This window comes from Salmo salar, chromosome ssa28, assembly GCF_905237065.1.
Source record: "Salmo salar chromosome ssa28, Ssal_v3.1, whole genome shotgun sequence".
Classification (NCBI taxonomy): Eukaryota; Metazoa; Chordata; class Actinopteri; order Salmoniformes; family Salmonidae; genus Salmo; species Salmo salar.
The window spans coordinates 22,236,109-22,255,312 of record NC_059469.1 but is presented as its reverse complement, the minus strand read 5'-3'; the positions used below and the strand labels follow the sequence as shown (position 1 = coordinate 22,255,312).

At 43.3% G+C, this 19,204-nt stretch overlaps 1 protein-coding gene across 3 annotated transcripts in view; it reads right to left on the bottom strand.

The window, feature by feature from the left end:
• LOC106589722 (endothelial PAS domain-containing protein 1) overlaps positions 1-19,204 on the bottom strand; it is a 59,449-nt gene that overhangs the window by 18,660 nt on the left and 21,585 nt on the right. For 2 of the 3 annotated variants that reach the window (XM_045710198.1, XM_014179994.2), the window contains exons 2-6: positions 7,561-7,751; positions 2,590-2,738; positions 1,908-1,992; positions 515-627; positions 120-322 (exon numbers count right to left, since the gene is read on the bottom strand). In XM_045710198.1, coding sequence (XP_045566154.1) covers positions 120-322; positions 515-627; positions 1,908-1,992; positions 2,590-2,738; positions 7,561-7,751 — 741 coding nt within the window. The remainder of the gene's footprint in view (positions 1-119; positions 323-514; positions 628-1,907; positions 1,993-2,589; positions 2,739-7,560; positions 7,752-19,204) is intronic. The other variant, XM_014179995.2, reaches the window with a different exon arrangement.

The following is a 19,204-nucleotide window of genomic DNA, read 5'->3' as shown; positions in this document are numbered from 1 at the left end:
GACTGTGTGTGTGTGTGTGTGTGTGTGTGTGTGTGTGTGTGTGTGTGTGTGTGTGTGTGTGTGTGTGTGTGTGTGTGTGTGTGTGTGTGTGTGTGTGTGTATCTGACAGTGTGCGTTACCTGTCGTCGCAGTAGGTGAACTTCATGTCCATGCTGTGGCGGCTCAGGAAGGTCCTGCTGTCCAGGGGCGTGTCGATGTTGGAAGGGTGGGGGATGGGCTCACACATCATCACCAGGCAGGTGAGAGGAGGCTCCTTGAACCCACACAGCCCATGAGGGGCGCAGCTGTTGTACACCTTCAGGTGGCCAGTGCAGTGCAGAACCTAGGAAAGCAGAGGAGACACACATATATCAATAATATTCTATATAAAAACGATTAGATGCAACGTCTGATGTCACGCCTCAGGATATCATCTCATTGATTCAGTACGGTCCTATTCTAAATAAACAACATGTGTTGTTCATGAGTAGTGATGGCAGTGATCTTGTATCTTCTGTTAGTTCCATGCACTCACTTTCCAGCTTGCTGATTTCAGGTTGACAGTGCGTCCACGGTTTGTCACTGTGCACTTCATCCTCATGAAGAAGTCTCTCTCAGTGCTCAAGGCTTTCCCCTTCTTCCCAGTGCCTGTGAAGAAACATACAGAGATAATTATTGAGGGTTAGCGTTCAAGAATGTGACATTTTCACCTTAATTTTCCAATCACATACTTGTGAGATTAAAGTTTGTGTGAGGTCAAGGTTTCGGTTTCTTTACACTCCTCTCTATACCACCAATGTGAACACAAGCGCACACACAAAGGACTCTGCCCTGTGTTTCTGGAGTAATCCCTTGCATACCTGGATCAGAAACTCAGTCCAAAACGGCTGATCATGAAAGCTGTTAGTGGTGACAGCATCACTACATTGTAGCACATTCACCACAGTGTGGCTGCAGCCAAGCTGTTACACCACAAGGTCAGAGTTCAACCCTGGGTGGCGTTCTTCAGACAATGGCCGCTAGCCGTGGTGCAAGGCAGAGACTTGTGGGTACAGCTGATAAGGACTGTTAAAGGGGGGCGCCATGAGGGAGGTGGCGCCAGGGAAAGGCCTGGCATGGATTGCAGTGTGTGTGGACACAACAGCAGCGCACGCTCGTCCACCAACCTTTCCACCCTCCTCTGGCCCCCCGTAGCCCCTCCTCTATCAACAGTCCCAGGAAGGGGCCCTAGGAGTCGGCCTACTAGGCCCCTGGTCTGATCACCATGGTGTGGCCCACCCCGGAGCGAGAGAAATGGATTCAATAACAAAAAACCAGAACAGCAGAACACGGGGAGATTAGAGGAGAACTGGGGAGAGAGACGCAGGGAAAGAGCCCGTGTGGTCAGAATATTATTTCTACCATCATTACAGTATTTTCTCTTGGCATGGCACACAAGACATGGCCGAGATAGCTGTTATTTTAGTGTTATTACGTAATTATATAGCAGTTTATTGTCCAACAGCAAGTGTTCATAGGGTAGTGGAGTAGTGTTTATAGCCTGGAACATGAAGTTATGTTAACTATTCATTGTGTGTGCAATTTAACAACTTCTGATTAACACAATAGGCTAAGGCAGCTATAGAGAACACAGTGTGTGTGTGTGCGCGTGTGCGTCCGCCCAGAGACAGTATGGCATTCCATCCTGCCTATCTCAGAGAGCCATTGCGCTCCGCTCCTCTCTCCTTTCTTCCTCTCCTCTCGTATCAGTCCAAGTCCCTTGTCCCAGCACACATTCACCATGCAACATGCATACTTTTCCATCTCTCTGTTGGCGAGCTCTAGATTCCACTCTACACTATGTGGTCTCTGCATGTTTTGGTATGTGCACGTGTTAATTAAACGACAGTTACGACACACTCTTTCACATGAACAGAGAGAACACGTACCATTTTTTAGACTCAGGTTCTCGCGAATCTCGTCGTGGTCGCAGGGGTGGGTGAAGTCAAAGATGCTTTGTCCAGTCAACTCTACCTGTAGAGGCACACGTATGGTGTCACGTCAGCAAGGACACAGACAGTGACAACCATTTGTTACGTTGTCAAAGAGACTAGTAACACCTACATTCAGCATTCAGTCACAGTAAAGAGGTTATGAAGACTCTGGCTCTCTGAGAGCATTGGTTATAAGAGACATTAGCTGTAAGAAATATAGGTGAAAGTGACAGTGTGAGAAGTGGTAGAGGGCCTTCTGGCCTACATAGCTAGGTAGTGCCAAACAAGCCTCTGACAGGGCTGACATTTCACACGGCTATGAGAGACATCACCAGCGACAGCCCATCTCTGTGTGTCTGCCTTCCTGTCTGTCTGCCTTCCTGACTGTCTGTCTGTCTTTCTGCTTGTCTTTCTGTCTTTCTGTTTTTCTGCCTGCCTGCCTGTCTGTCTGTCTGTCTTTCTGCCTTCATGTCTGTCTTTCTGTCTGTCTTTCTGTCTTTCTGCCTGCCTGTCTTTCTGTCTGTCTTTCTGTCTTTCTGCCTGCCTGTCTGTCTCCAGGGAGAGAGTACTGGATGTATTGTACACAACAAACAACCTGATTATGTTGATGTTTCAATCATGTAATGTTTCTGCTCACCTGTGTTAAGCCCATGAACTTGTTGATGTTTTCTGAGAGGAAGATCATGTCGCCGTCTGATGTAACCACGGTGACAAACCCCTCCAGTGACTTCAAATACATACTGTCCGTCTGTCTGTCCTCCTCTGTCTCTGCACCGTTGGAGCAGCCTTTGGGAAAACACACATGTCAGATGTGCAACATTATATAACTGTGTGTGTGTTTGTGTGTGTACGTGTGTGTGTTCGGCACAAGTTTGTCTCATTGTGAATGGCGACAGCTAGTCTTACTGAGGTCCGACACATAACAAAGAATACATACAGACAAAATACTTTACACTGAACAAAAATATAAACGCAACATGTAAAGTGTTGGTCCCATGTTTAATGAGCTGAAATAAAAGATCACAGAAATGTTCCATACACACAAAAACCTTATTTCTCTCAAATGTTGTGCACATATTTGTTTACATCCCTGTTAGTGAGCATTTCTCCTTTGCCAAGATAATCCATCCACCTGACAGGTGTGGCATATTAAGAAGCTGATTAAACAGCTTGATCATTACACACACCTTGCGCTGGGGACAATAAAATGTGCAGTTGTGTCACACAACCCAATGCCAAAGATGTCTCAAGTTTTGAGGGAGCATGCAATTGGCATGCTGACTGCAGGAATGTCCACCAGATCTGTTGCCAGATAATTGAATGTTAATTTCTCTACCATAAGCCACCTCCAACATCGTTTTAGAGAATTTGGCAATACGTCCAATTGGCCTTATAAACGCAGAGCATGTGTATGGCGTCATATGGGCGAGCGGCTTGCTGATGTCAACGTTGTGAACAGAGTGCCTAATGGTGGGGGTGGGGTTATGGTATGGGCAGGCATAAGCTACAGACAACGAACACAAATGCATTTAAATCGATGGCAATTTAAATGCACAGAAATACCTTGATGAGATTCTGAGTTCCATTGTGATGCCCATTTCTTTTAAGGTATCTGTGACAAACAGATGCTTATCTGTATTCCGAGTTATGTGAAACCCATAGATTAGGACCTAATGAATTTCTTTCAATTGACTGATTTCCTCATATGAACTGTAACTCAGTAAAATCTTTGAAATTGTTGCATGTTGCATTTATATTTTTGTTCAGTATATATACATTTAATAACATTGACATGTAGTATGTGTGTGTGTGTATATGTGTGTGTGTGTGTGTGTGTGTGTGTGTGTATGTTCATCAGTTACACATACATGTCAGTACATACACACAACAAATAGGTCACATGGGGGAGAGGCGTTGTGCTGTGAGGTGTTTCTTTATCTGTTTTTTTAAACCAGGTTTGCTGTTCACTTGCACTGAATGAGATGGAAGGGAGTTCCATGCAATCAAGGCTCTGCATAATACTGTATGTTTTCTTGAATTTGTTCTGGACCTGTGTGTGTGTGTGTGTGTGTGTGTGTGTGTGTGTGTGTGTGTGTGTGTGTGTGTGTGTGTGTGTGTGTGTGTGTGTGTGTGTGTGTGAAGCTTGTTTTCCTTCTTGAAGCCCTGGCCCATGTCCAAAACAAACCAGAACAACTTCATCCTGCATCTCTGAACACTCCCAAATCCCCTGACCTTCCCTTGGTCGCTTCCCTCACACACACACGCAGACAGACACACACACACACACACACACACACACACACACACACACACACACACACACACACACACACACACACACACACACACTTGAGAAATGCTGTTGCTTTAACAGTGTCCATCTTAAGGCACACACTAATGAGTTAGCCTTAACCTTGAGACAAACATTCCCAGCACACTGAAAGTCACTGTGTAACGTACAATACATACTGCACAGTATTTGTATGTTTTTTTTAAAGTTGACTGAGAACACATTCCCATTTACAGCAACGACCTGGGGAATAGTTACAGGGGAGAGGAGGGGGATGAATGAGCCAATAGGAAGCTCAGTATCCAAGATGTTGTAGCTAAATCTAATGAAACCTACACAACACCCAAAAATTCTCTGCAGTCTGCACCACGTTACTTGAAGCCAAGTGAGAAAATGTAGATAAAGTTAATCTGGCATGGGCTCAAAAGGGAGGCAGCAGAGCGACTACAGAGTCCCAGTGAACAAAATGTGGCTCCATGCTGGGGGTCGGAAGCCTGTGATTCCTCCAGTGTGCTTCCCTTAGATAAGAGCTGTTCTCAAGGCCTACGGGGGGCCAAGAAGGCCTGGGCCTGGATTTGGGATTTTGGCCCAGCCCAGAGAATGTAGCCCCAGGGGAGCAACGACTTTCTCATGGATCTTCGGCTGATGGGAGATTCAACTCTACAGGACCACCTTTTAGCCTGAACACTTGATTTTTGCATCCGTAGTTTTCTTCTCTACAATTTTGAGTAGAATGTTTGGGATTGTAATAACTCCCATTTGAGCTGAGACATGGTTCAATGAGGTAATAGGTACAGTATGTTAACATCAAACTACTACAGGACTACAAAAGCTTCAACAAAAGCATAGATTATAAAACAGGTCACAGGATGCCATGTCTTGCATCATTTCCTGTAGTGTCTGTACTGTATCCTACTGATCTGAACTCAGAGGACTTTCTTGTTAAACGTTACATTTTACCCCCTCTCAGCAACACTACAGCTCAGTGCAAATGCAACAAATTCAAAATAGTTTAAAATGCGACCTGATGCTGTTCTGAGATGGAAATAAACATAGTTTGTATTCTGAGTAAGAATGATAAGTCTGGTAGTTTTAGAGGAAATGTTTAATGCACATCAAAATCAAGCTTGTAAGCAACCATAAGATTCATTGAAACATTATCCCTGTGAATAGCTGTAATTGACTCAATCAGTCAATCATTCATTCAGTGTCATAGTGGCTGAGGGGTCAGTGTATTAGTGTCCCAGAACCACATGGGCTGCACTTATACACTGAGTATACAAAACATGACATAGACTGACCAGGTGAATCCAGGTGAAAGCTATGATCCCTTAATGATGTCACTTGTTAAATCCACTTCAATCAGTGTAGATGAAGGGGTGGAGACAGGTTATAGGATTTTAAATGCCTTGAGACAATTGAGACATGGATTGTGTATGTGTGCCATTCAGAGGGTGAATGGGCAAAACAAAAGATTTGAGTGCCTTTGAATGGGGTATGATAGTAGGTGCCAAGTGCACCACTTTATGTCAAGAACTGCAACGCTGCTGGTTTTTTCACGCTCAACAGTTTCCCATGTGTATCAAGAATGGTCCACCACCCAAAGGACATCCAGCCAACTTAAGTCAACATGGGCCAGTATCCCTGTGGAACACTTTGGACACCGTGTAGAGTCCATGCCCTGATGAGTTGAGGCTGTTCTGAGGGCAAAGGGGGGGGCAAATCAATAATAGGAAGGTGTTCTTAATGTTTTGTATACTCAGTATATACTGTCACAGAGGTGTTTCCGCTGCTGCGGCTGTGTGTGTGTGTGTGTGTGTGTGCGTGCACGAATGCATGGCTGTTATACAACTGTTCTGTTTTAGAGAGGCATAAAAAGGGCACTTCAACAATCTGTACGATTCTTTCTCCTTGGGAGTGACATGTGGTAGATGTGTGTGTGTGTGTGTGTGTGTGTGTGTGTGTGTGTGTGTGTGTGTGTGTGTGTGTGTGTGTGTTGCATAGCGCCAAGGCAGATCTGTGTTATGGCTGAGTTGAGAGAAGGAGCGCCAGTCTCACGGTGGCAGAGCCGGGCCTTCCTCTGAGTGCCTTCCAATCACATTCTTCATCCCACTCCAATCAGAAGCACAGCCGTGCAGATAAGACAATCGTCTGTACCATCTCCCCTCTACAGAGCAGCGATTCTGTCCCTCGCCTTCCCCTACTGTCCCTCACTGCCCAACTCCAGCCTATTCTGAACGTATACGTCCCATCTCCTTTGCTCAATATCCCTCACCTTCTCACTGAACCACCTCTAGGCAGAACACTGAAATAAGTTACATCTAAGCAAGCCTAAATGTCTTATATTGAGTGATAATTCACTTAAAATGCTTATTTTTTTACCAGGCTAAATTAGCTAATGTCATTGCCAGATTAAGTTGCTTATTTTAACCTTTAAAAATGTCTTAATTCAAGTTGTTTATCTTATTTCAAGATATTTTACCTTAATTGTCTTATAAGATATTTAGGCTTACATAGATTTTACTTGTTGCAGTGAAGTTACACTGTTTGACCAGGGGAGATGGCAAAGAGAGGCAGGAGATGACCAGGGTGCCATGGAAAGGACCAGAAACTATTGTAAATAATTTAGATACATTTTGCATCTGGAGTTGCTTCAGTAGTGTTTTCATGCGATGAAGTCTGATGTTTCTTTATTCCAAAACACAGACATTGTGGAATGCCAGAACAATAAAGAGGTTCCTTTGTCTGTCTTCCGGAGATTCTAATTTTATAAAAGCACGGGAAGGAGGACAAGTGTAATGACCTCCCCCACCCTCCCTCCCAATGCACACGCATCCGCCCTGCATCCAAGAAACTTCCAGAGACATGCTTGCCAGATTCTTCTTTCCTACATGTCTGTCCCCTCTCACCAAGGTTTTACATCATCTGTCTCAGTGCTGTTTCCTTTGTTTACTTCACTGTCACAATTATAGTAGAGGAGGAGGCAGATCAGTGATTCATAATCTTCATCCCATATATCAGTGACCTAATGGGACAACGATATCCTTATAGTAACCAAGTGCAGAAATAATTATCTTGCTATGACTAGATAACAATACACACACCAGGGATTATGGATTTGATAGTCTTGACAGACAGGTGACATAAGTATATCTTCATAAAACATATGTATTTAGTAATTAGTATAAGCTTTATCAGGAGAAGAGTAATGAAGGCATGTGTGTTTGTGTGTGTGTGTGTGTCTGACTACGTGTGTATGTGTGTCTTTATGCATGTGTGTGTGGTTGTGTGTGTATGCGTGCATGATATAGCGCTGACCTGGGCCGACGACCTTGCGGGTGCGCAGGAAGCTGATGGCCAGTCTCATGATGGAGGCTTTGTCCAAGTGGGAGCTGACACTGTGTGGGAGGGGCAGCTGATGGGCCAGCTCGTAAAACCCCTCTGTCTCCTTACTTCGACGACAGCGTGCCGCGTCACGAGACTTCTCCTTCCGCCGCTCCGAACTGCTCCTTGACAGGAAGAGAAGTCAGGTCAGGTGGGGAGGTCAAGGGTCAAATGATCTATAGGCTACAGGTAGAATGTTCCACTCAATTTCCATTTCAATTCCAGTCAATTCAGAAGGCAAACCAAATTCCAATTCCAAATGTTCCTCATTGAAAATCATTGAAGTGGATTTGAATTTCAGTGTACTTCCTGAATTGAATGTAATTTAAATTGAATTGACCCCAAACTCTAACCCAACTCTTAAATAATGTATTGTTTCTTTGTGTTCTTTCTCCAAGGACCAGCACCAATCCCCTGCATTGTATATGGTGAGAGGACACAAACTGGCAAACACGTATAGGATATACTCATTGTGCTCAGCAACAAAAGAGACCCAAATCTCAAGAGAGTCTGTGGCTCAACTTCTTTGAAAGATAAATAGAACCACGCAGAGAATGATTAAGCATGCAACTTTTCCATGTCTTAATATAGTCGTCTTGTCGTCTGTTGTCAAACCTGTCCTTCAGTTCTGTACACAATCTCTGGTGGTTCTCACCATAGAGGTCTAGATAGATACAGTGGGTATAGAAAGTCACCACCCCCTTTCAAAATGTTCACCTTTTGTTGCCTTACAGCCTAAAATGAAAACACATCAAATTGGACTTTTTTCATCTTTATTTACATACAGTAACCCACAAAATCCAAGTGAGAATAACATTTTTAAAAAACAGTAAGTAAAAGTAAAACAGTAAAATAACCTATTTGGATAAGTGAGTTTGGGACTTGGTAACAATGGTAACAGACTGCAGATGCGATCATTGGGGATTTTGATACTTAACTGTTACTCACAATGCTGTGAGAGAGAGAGAGAGAGAGAGAGAGAGAGAGAGAGAGAGAGAGAGAGAGAGAGAGAGAGAGAGAGAGAGAGAGAGAGAGAGAGAGAGAGAGAGAGAGAGAGAGAGAGAGAGAGAGAGAGAGAGAGAGAGAGAGAGAGAGAGAGAGAGAGAGAGAGAGAGAGAGAGAGAGAGAGAGAGAGAGAGAGAGAGAGAGAGAGAGTAAAAACGCTTGCTAAAGATGTACCCAATCACTGAACCCACGTCCTGTGTCTCCGAAAGCAGGTCAGTACCCAAGCCTTGTCACCACAAGCTTCTTAGCTTCTCAAACACACACGTACACACACACACACTATTTTACTTATCGAGACAACAGATTATTAAAGCCATTGTGATAACCATAACCACACACAAAGGGCTCTGAATAAAAGATCTTCCAACATCCCAGCAAAGACATAACTCTCTTCACACACACTCACAGACAGGTGGGGTTGAAATATTTCTGAGAGGTTTTTGGGAAGCGGAGCAGAGAGCACAGACAGGTGGGGTTGAAATATTTCTGAGAGGTTTTTGGGAAGCGGAGCAGAGAGCACAGACAGGTTCTTTAGCAGTCAATCATATGATAGGATTAGTGTCTTACACCTAAATAGAGCTTAGACGGAGTCCCACTCTCAAAGCGGGGGGGAGTCCTGTGGTAGACCCACACAAAGACATACAGATTTGCAAAAACTGAGAGACACAGACAAAACATTTTGTGTGCTATAGGCTTTGCCTAAATCAACAAATTCCAACACAAAACAGCTTAGGGATGGGGCTGGACAAATGAAACCACTCTCAAATTTATAGACGCGGCTATGGATGTAGCAAACACAAACATACACAGAGTTAATATATCCCCATTCCAGTGAGCACAACACAGGCCCAGTGCCAAGAAAATAATTACTGATATAATAGTACTGGAATGTACTTCCTCCATTTTTATAAATTGCTATAAACTCTTACCCCTGACCTCTGATCTCTTCTGAATTCACAATGAATCCAAAACTATGTCAGAACCCCATATTACAATAGCAGTGTGTATTAAAGCAAATCAAAAATAATATGGTGTTTCTGTGTCAAACAGTTTTGTTATATTTCAGCCTTCTGTGATGTATATAAAGTGTAATATTGGAATGTAAACTCAATGTAATACTCTATGTGTGTGAGGTGTATACTTTAGTTTCAAAGTAGATTTGTTTAAGACGACCAATATACACTCTGTGTGACCCTGATTTAGCCCACTGCAGTAAAAGGTTCTGTGTGACCCTGATTTAGCCCACTGCAGTAAAAGGTTCTGTGTGACCCTGATTCAGCCCACTGCAGTAAATGGTTCTGTGTGACCCTGATTTAGCCCACTGCAGTAAAAGGTTCTGTGTGACCCTGATTCAGCCCACTGCAGTAAAAGGTTCTGTGTGACCCTGATTTAGCCCACTGCAGTAAAAGGTTCTGTGTGACCCTGATTTAGCCCACTGCAGTAAAAGGTTCTGTGTGACCCTGATTTAGCCCACTGCAGTAAAAGGTTGTGTGTGACCCTGATTTAGCCCACTGCAGTAAAAGGTTCTGTGTGACCCTGATTTAGCCCACTGCAGTAAAAGGTTCTGTGTGACCCTGATTTAGCCCACTGCAGTAAAAGGTTGTGTGTGACCCTGATTTAGCCCACTGCAGTAAAAGGTTCTGTGTGACCCTGATTTAGCCCACTACAGTAAAAGGTTCTGTGTGACCCTGATTTAGCCCACTGCAGTAAAAGGTTCTGTGTGACCCTGATTTAGCCCACTGCAGTAAAAGGTTCTGTGTGACCCTGATTTATCCCTCTGCAGTAAAAGGTTCTGTGTGACCCTGATTTAGCCCACTGCAGTAAAAGGTTCTGTGTGACCCTAATTTAGCCCACAGCAGTAAAAGGTTCTGTGTGACCCTGATTTAGCCCACTGCAGTAAAAGGTTCTGTGTGACCCTAATTTAGCCCACAGCAGTAAAAGGTTCTGTGTGACCCTGATTTAGCCCTCTGCAGTAAAAGGTTAAACAAGAAAAAGGGGTTGAGTCTGACAAAAGGAAAAGCTACAATTACACTAAACCACAAAAGGGTGAGGTAAGATGGGGTGGTTATACAAGATAGGGTGAAAGAACGCCAGGTTGAAGAAAGTTTAAAAGACTTGCAAGTGATGTTAATAGTGTGTAATGAGTTTTGTTTCCTTGGTGTGTTGTCTGCCCAGGGATGCGGTTTGCTGGCGGTTTTACTGGGGCATGGCACGTGGCACAAGGAGGGTGAACTCTGTGTGCCCTGAGCCCTGGCACACCACAGCTACTGTAGTCACATGCCACACACAGTAAAACATGGTGTATGTTCAGGGGTTTGACTTTTTGTGACTTTTAAAAGCCACAAGATGAGAGTACGAATAAACTGCCAAGACAAACAATGAATAAAATAGCAAACTAGTTGAAAACTAAACAAAGCAACAGAATCCTTTACTTTGATATCAAATTTTCTTTGCTTCAAATCAGTTCACTCGGTGTATTATTTATTTGGTTTTCACTGAGAGATTTATTTGGGTCTTGGCAAAGGTTCCCAAAATATTATATCTGACGGGACAGGAACTTAGCTGGAACTCACTCGATAAGTGGCAAGACTGATCTGAGGTGGTCTTGGACTGAGAGTGGTGGCACCAATTTGTTGTTGTCCAGACCTAGATCTTGTTCTGTTTCCTCCCTCAGTTTTGGATAAACACCGGACTGTGGTGTTCTGAGGAGTTGGTGCTTGGGTCTGCGCCAGGGTAAGAAGCTCAGACGTTCAAGTCGTTCCCCACAATAGGGTCCCATATTTGCCAACATTAACAGAAACAACACCCCACCACCTCCTTCCTCCCTCTCTTGTCCTATTTGTACCAGAGAATAAATCGACATTAAGCTGGTTTCCACAGAGACCGCCTTGGACGTAACGGTGTCATAGAGGCCACGTTCTAAAAACGGGAGACATTTTCCTTTCCTGTGTTGTATCCCATCGGCCAAAGGAAGATGGCGGAGCAGACTTCCCTCAGGCTCTGGTGTGATTCTGCAATAGCATACTGTTATCTTGCTTCATCTTGCTACACACCATGTCCTACTATCTGTAATTTTAGCCCTCAAACAGACAAGGAATTGATTTATTGCAAAGTCGTCATTGTCTTATCTATGGTTGGGAGCAAGAGTGATCAGTTAGGAATCTTGCCATGGCCATGCACTCTGACCTCTTGTGGACAATAATACACAATCCGGGGCATTTAACTGGAGGCAATGGAGATGTGTAGTTCAGTGGAGGCTGCTGAGGTGAGGACGGTTCATAATAATGGTTGGAATGAAGCTAATGGAATGGTATCAAACACATAGAAACCGTGTGCTTGATACCATTCCACCCGCCTGTCTTCCCCAATTAAGGTGCCACCAACCTCCTGTGGTGTAGTGAAGAGCTACTGTGGGTCAATATCTTATCGAGATGTTTTTACACTGACCCTTGTCATGTTAAACTATCCCAGAGGTCTGACCTCATTAACCCTGGTCATGTGATTTAGCCAGTGTCCACTCCTCACTGTCTGGCTAGTATCTGCGTGTGTGTGTGTGTGTGTGTGTGCGCGTGCGCAGCTAGTGGTGCCACTGTTTGATAGTCTGCCCTATTGTACTGCTCAGTCCCAGTGGAAGATCCAGGATATGAAACAATGGAGTCCCAGCACTGTTCGGGCACTGAGCCTCCCAGTGTACTCAGCGACCCCTCTCACAGGAGACAGTAGCCAATACAGATCCATCCGCCGAAGAGTTCAAACAGTCTAAACATCAATCATCAGACGACCCTTTAATCCAACTACATACCCAACAGCCAACAGTCTGACCCCAAGTTGGTCAATACGTCAACCCAGCTCACAGTGAGCCCAGCTTCAACCCTGACATCCAGGGGTGAGCCAACTGGCCATTACTTACAATCCCCAAGAGTCTATCAGGTCTGCAACAGGCTTGTGTTTCATTCTAGCTGTCAAGTGGCATAATTAACTATTGTCAAAAGTGAGGCACAGCCGCTCTGAAGGCTTGTTTAATGGTTATTTGGTCAAAAAGAAAAAAGGGAGCATTTTGACAGAGTGATCATCAGGCTTCAACGATCTGGCCACATAGCCTAGAGGTTGTCTACTACTAAGCTGCCATGCTGCTAGAGGTGGTTGTTTTGGGTGAGAGAGAATGTGTGTGCTTGTGGACAAGAGAGAATGAGAAAGAACAGAGGGAACGAGAGAGAGAATTTTTGCACAAAGAGAAAAAAATGTGTACAGTATGCAGACTCAACAAGACAAGAGAGAAAGAGAGAACGACAGACTTTCAGCATTAACAGAAGAAGAAAACATGTGGATGAAGAGAGAGACTCAACAAGCCTGTTCAGGTTGAAACATGGAAACCGCTTACTGAGGTTTCCTCATTCTCTGTCTCCTGAAATCCATCTGTATATCAAAGTTATCTACAAAACACATCAGAAGCCCGGGGACTAGGCAGAGATTACAGGGCCTTAAAATGTATTTCTTTTGAGGTACCATGTCAACACAGACCCCTATCACTGAACCACACATCTCTCTAATCTCCTTGAGAAGTAATGGAAAAACATAATGTTTTTTTTTTACATTCAGGGTCAGAACAGGCCAGTGGTAATCATCTTAGATTTGCCAGCATGTAAACACAATTCAAGTGTAGCACTAAATGGGCATAGCGTAGCTCATATACAGTGCATTCGGGAAGTATTCGAACCCCATAATGACAAAGCGAAAACAGGTTATTATAAATGTTTGCTAATGTATTAAAAATCTTAAACAGAAATACCTTATTTACCTAAGTATTCAGACTCTTTGCTATGAGACTCAAAATTGAGCTCAAGTGCATCCTGTTTTCATTTACGATCCTTGAGATGTTTCTACAACTTGATTAGAGTCCACCTATGGTAAATTCAATTGATTGGACATGATTTGGAAAAGCACACCTGTCTATATAAGGTCCCACAGTTGACAGTGCATGTCAGAGCAAAAACCAAGCCATGAGGTCAAAGGAATTGTCCGTAGAGCTCCAAGACAGGATTGTGTCGAGCCACAGATCTGGGGAAGCATCATTGAAGGTCCTTAAGAACACAGTGGCCTCCATCATTCTTAAATTGAAGAAGTTTGGAACCACCAAGACTCTTCCTAAAGCTGACTACCGGGCGACACTGAGCAATCGGGGGAGAAGGGCCTGGTCAGGGAGGTGACCAAGAACCCAACGACCACTCTGATAGAGTTCCAGAGTTAGTCTGTGAAGATGAGAGAAGCTCCCAGAAGGACAACCATCTCTGCAGCACTCCACCAATCAGGCCTTTATGGTAGAGTGGCCAGACAGAAGCCACTCTTCAGTAAAAGGCACATGACAGCCCGCTTGGAGTTTGCCAAAAGGCACCCAAAGGACTCTCAGACCATGAAGAACAAGATTCTCTGGTCTGATGAAACCAAGATGGAACCGTTTGGCCTGAATGCCAATCATTACGTCTGGAGGAAACCTGGCACCATCCCTATGGTGAAGCATGGTGGTGGCAGCATCATGCTGTGGGGATGTTTTTCAGTGGCAGGGACTGCGAGACTAGTAAGGATTAAGGGAAAGATGAACGGAGCAAAGTACAGAGAGATCTTTGGTGAAAACCTGCTCCAGAGCACTCAGGACCGCAGACTGGGGCAAAGGTTCCCCTTCCAACAGGACAACGACCCTAAGCACACAGCCAAGACAACACAGAAGTGGCTTCAGGACAAGTCTCTGAATGTCCTTGAGTGGCCCAGCAACAGCCCGGACTTGAACCCGATCCAACATCTCTGGCGAGACCTGAAAATAGCTGTGTAGCGATGCTCCCCATCCAACCTGACATAGCTTGAGAGGATCTGCAGAGAAGAATGGGAGAAACTCCCCAAATACAGGTGTGGCAAGCTTGTAGCGTCATACCCAAGATGACTTGAGGCTGTAATTGCTGCCAAAGGTGCTTCAACAAAGTGCTGAGTAAAGCTAAACACTAGAACTAGCTACACACAGTATGTATTTGATTAGTGGAGGCTGTTGAGGGGTTAAGACGGCTTATAATAATGGCTGGAACAGAGCTAATCCCATTCCATTTATTCTGCTCCAGCCATTACCACGAGCCCGTTCTCCCCAATTAAGGTACCACCAACCTCCTGTGGTCACAATAGACACATAACACAGCAGTCAATCAATCTAGTTTTATGACCTTACACTAACTAACATCCAAGTAAAACATTGTGAAACAAATACACTGACAGATCCCACTTTGAATGCACATTTAAATGCAAACTCTCAATCCTTGCACATGGCACACACACACCAACAAACAAACGTCAGGCTTTTGACTCAGCAGTTCAGCTGCAGTCAGGTGTTCTCGCTGCGACCAACAACAGCGTCACAAAATACCTTGTGACATCTTGAAAGGTCGGCGAACCTCCCTAAAATAATCTGTGTGCCTCTGCTGCCATCCCAGTCCTGTACTGGCTGGAATCCTCCTGGATCGGACCCCTGTCCTTGACCAGGGCCACATACACGCAGGCGAACACACACACACACAAACTATCTCTTCCTAGGACTAAACTAGCACCACTTGTACACAAGCAATGTCATCATTCAATTCAAATGTGTTGATACGCTTGTCCATTTCAGAATGTTCAGTGCACAGACAGACACCATATTAAATGTCATGATCATTAAATGGATACAGTTTTCTTTGGGGGAAAAAGGGTTAGAGGGATTTAATCTTATTTTAACTGCTCTCAGTATCACTTGACGTTTCATGAGAAGCCTACCTTATCTTGCTTAATTAACAAGTTTCAAGTTTTAATGTCACATTTTTAAAAAATGTAATCAGGTAAGACAGTTAAAAACAAATTCTTAATTACAATGATGGCCTACCCCAGCCAAACCCTCCTCTTACCCAGATGACACTGGGCCAATTGCGTGTTATCCTATGAGACTCCTGATCGTGATACAGCCCAGGATTGAACCCAGGTCTGTAGTGACACCTCTAGCACTGCAATGCAGTGCCTTAGACCACTGCGCCACTCGGTCCCACATGCACAAGTACAGTGAAATGCCTTTCTTGCAAGCTCAAAACCCAACAACGCAATAATCAAAAACAATATATTACTAGAAGAAAAAAACCCACAAGAAATAAGAATAAGAAATATCAAATACTTTATTGTGTAAGTAAGCATACTATATACAGGAAATATTTAAAAAGTCAGTTCCAATACCACATTTAAGTGTGCAGGGATACAGGAGTGATAGAGGTAGATATGTTTAGGGGTAAGGTGACTAGGCAATAGGATAGAAGATAGAGTAGCAACAGCTTGTATGTGAGTGGGTGTGTGCATGTGTAGAGTCAGTATAAATGTATGTGCATATTATATGTGAGTGAGCAAATTATGGAGGGGGTGTTTGTGTGTGTGTGTTGGAGTGACAGTGTGTGTGAGTGTGTAGGGCCCTGTGAGTGTGCATAGAGAAAGTGCACAAACTGAAAGTTCAATAGAGATACAAGGTAAGCTCAGTTCATGTAGCTATTTTGTTAGCTATTTATAGGTTGTATTGCTTGGGGATAGAAGCTGTCAGACTTGATGCACCGGTAAATCTTGCCGTGCGGCAGCAGAGAAAATAGTCTATGGTTTGGGTGGTTGTGGTCTTTGACGATTTTCCGGGCCTTCTATTTCTTTTAACAGGCTTACAAAGACACATGACTGTTCAACAAGATTGTGAGAAGTCTGTCCAGGAAAACACGTATACATATACCGTATATTAATTTGACCATCCTGTTGTAGGAATTGTCCTGCACAGCAGGAAATGCAAACTTGTAGTTTATTCAAGGTTTAAAAAGTATTTTAAAGTTTGTAATCTTCCTTTAAAATGCAGACTGGATTTGCCCCCCCCCCCAAAAAAAAATCCATCAAACCCTACAAAACATGTCCATGAATTATAATCCACATAATAACTCACATTTCCTGGTGTTGCAGGATTATTTTCCTGCTATAGCAAACTGGCACAAATTAAGATCCTACATCTGTAGGAAAACAGTGGGCTTTTAAGCTCTGCCAGATCATGATGTAACAGTACAATGACAGAGTAGCCTTTGATATTGTCTGTTTCATTTACACATATTCACCCCTAGTTTACGCATTTTACCTGATTTAGCACCTGGCTGAGAGATGCAGGGCCGCTACACTTTCTCCATTCCAACACATTCCTGTAATGTGAGTCAGAATGAATAGATATGCAGTTCAGAACTTGTGGCTCTCCATACAGCCCATCTGCTGTGTCTGTGTCGTAAACCTGCGCATTAATTATAGGAAGCTGGTAAAAACAGAACGATGGTGCATGTCCTGAGGCATGACCCTTCTATAGACTGTATAGACATGGGACCAAGATCTGTCCCTTTAGCTTTTCAATGTGAGACGAGGACAGGGGGTACTAAGCCAGTAGAGGAGAAAGCATTAGCGTCGTTCCACCTAAAAAAGCACAAGAAAAGGATTTCGACACACACTATCTCAGATTTTCTGAAATCCTTTCTGTAGTTAGAAACAGATAAGATTAGCATTCCTGGAACATTATATTGTTAAAATATAATTTGATCTCTAAGAAATTGAGCTAATTATTGCACCCAAATTGGCAATTTTAATATATAGAATAAATATAATATCCAATAAATATAGTACCTAACATCTGATTTGGACCAAACTTTTTTCTAACAATGAGAAACATGAGGAATCCAAAGAGATGGTCAAAAACCTCCCACGGACCCCCACCCCATGCCAATCCCATCAGATTTATTCTAAAATTGATCAGGAAAACAATTAATTTAATCAATCTACACACAATAGCCAATAGTGAAAAAGTGAAAACAGGTTTTTAGAAATGTTTGCAAATTTATTTTTAAAAAATTATAAAATATCTAATTTACATAAGTATTCAGACCCTTTGCTATGAGACTCTAAATTGAGCTCAGGTGCATCCTGTTTATATTGATCATCCTTGAGATGTTTCTACAACTTGATTGGAGTCCACCTGTGGTAAATTCAATGGATTGGACATGACTTGGAAAGGCACACACCTGTCTACAGTTGAAGTCGGAATTTTACATACACCTTAGCCAAGTACATTTAAACTCAGTTTTTCACAATTCCTGACATTTAATCCTAGTAAAAATGCCCTGTCTTAGGTCAGTTAGAATCACCATTTTATTTTAAGAATGTGAAATGTCAGAATAATAGTAGAGAGAAAAATTTATTTCAGCTTTTATTTCTTTCATCACATTCCCAGTGGGTCAGAACTTTACATACACTCAACTAGTATTTGGTAGCATTTCCTTTAAAATGGTTTAACTTGGGTCAAACGTTTCAGGTAGCCTTCCACAAGATTCCCACAATAAATTGGGTGAATTTTGTCCCATTCCTCCTGACAGAGCTGGTGTAACTGAATCAGGTTTGTAGGCCTCCTTGCTCGCACATGCTTTTTCAGTTCTGTCCACAAAATTTCTATAGGATTGAGGTCAGGGCTTTGTAATGGCCACGCCAATACCTTGACTTTGTTGTACTTAAACCATTTTGCCACAACTTTGGAAGTATGCTTGGGGTCATTGCCCATTTGGAAGACCCATTAGCGACCAAGCTTTAACTTCCTGACTGATGTCTTGAGATGTTGCTTCAATATATCCACATAATTTCCCTTGCCATCTATTTTGTGAAGTGCACCAGTCCCTCCTGCAGAAAAGCACCCCAACAACATGATGCTGCCACCCCTGTGCTTCACGGTTGGGATGGTGTTCTTCGGCTTGCAAGCCTCCCCCTTTTTCTTCCAAACATGACGATGGTCATTATGGCCAAACAGTTCCATTTTTGTTTCATCAGACCAGAGGACATTTCTCCAAAAACTATGATCTTTGTCCCCATGTGCAGTTGCAAACCGTAGTCTGGCTTTTTTAATGTCGGTTTTGGAGAAGTGGCTTCTTCCTTGCTGAGCGGCCTTTCAGGTTATGTCGATATAGGACTCGTTTTACTGTGGATATAGATACTTTTGTACCTGTTTACTCCAGCATCGTCACAAGGTCCTTTGCTGTTGTTCTGGGATTGATTTGCACTTTTCGCACCAAAGTACGTTCATCTCTAGGAGACAGAACGCATCTCCTTCCTGAGCGGTATGATGGTTGTGTGGTCCCATGGTGTTTATACTTGCGTACTACTGTTTGTACAGATGAACGTGGTACCTTCAGGCGTTTGGAAATTGCTCCCAAGGATGAACCAGACTTCCAGAGGTCTACAATTTTCTTTCTGAGGTCTTGGCTGATTTCTTTTGATTTTCCCATGATGTCAAGCAAAGAGGCACTGAGTTTGAAGGTAGGCCTTGAAATACATCCACAGGTACACCTCCAATTGACTGAAATGATGTCAATTAGCCAATCAGATGCTTCTAAAGGCATAATTTTCAGGAATTTTCCAAGCTGTTTAAAGGCACAGTCAACTTAGTGTATGTAAACTTCTGTCCCACTGGAATTGTGATACAGTGAATTATAAGTGAGATAATCTGTCTGTAAACAATTGT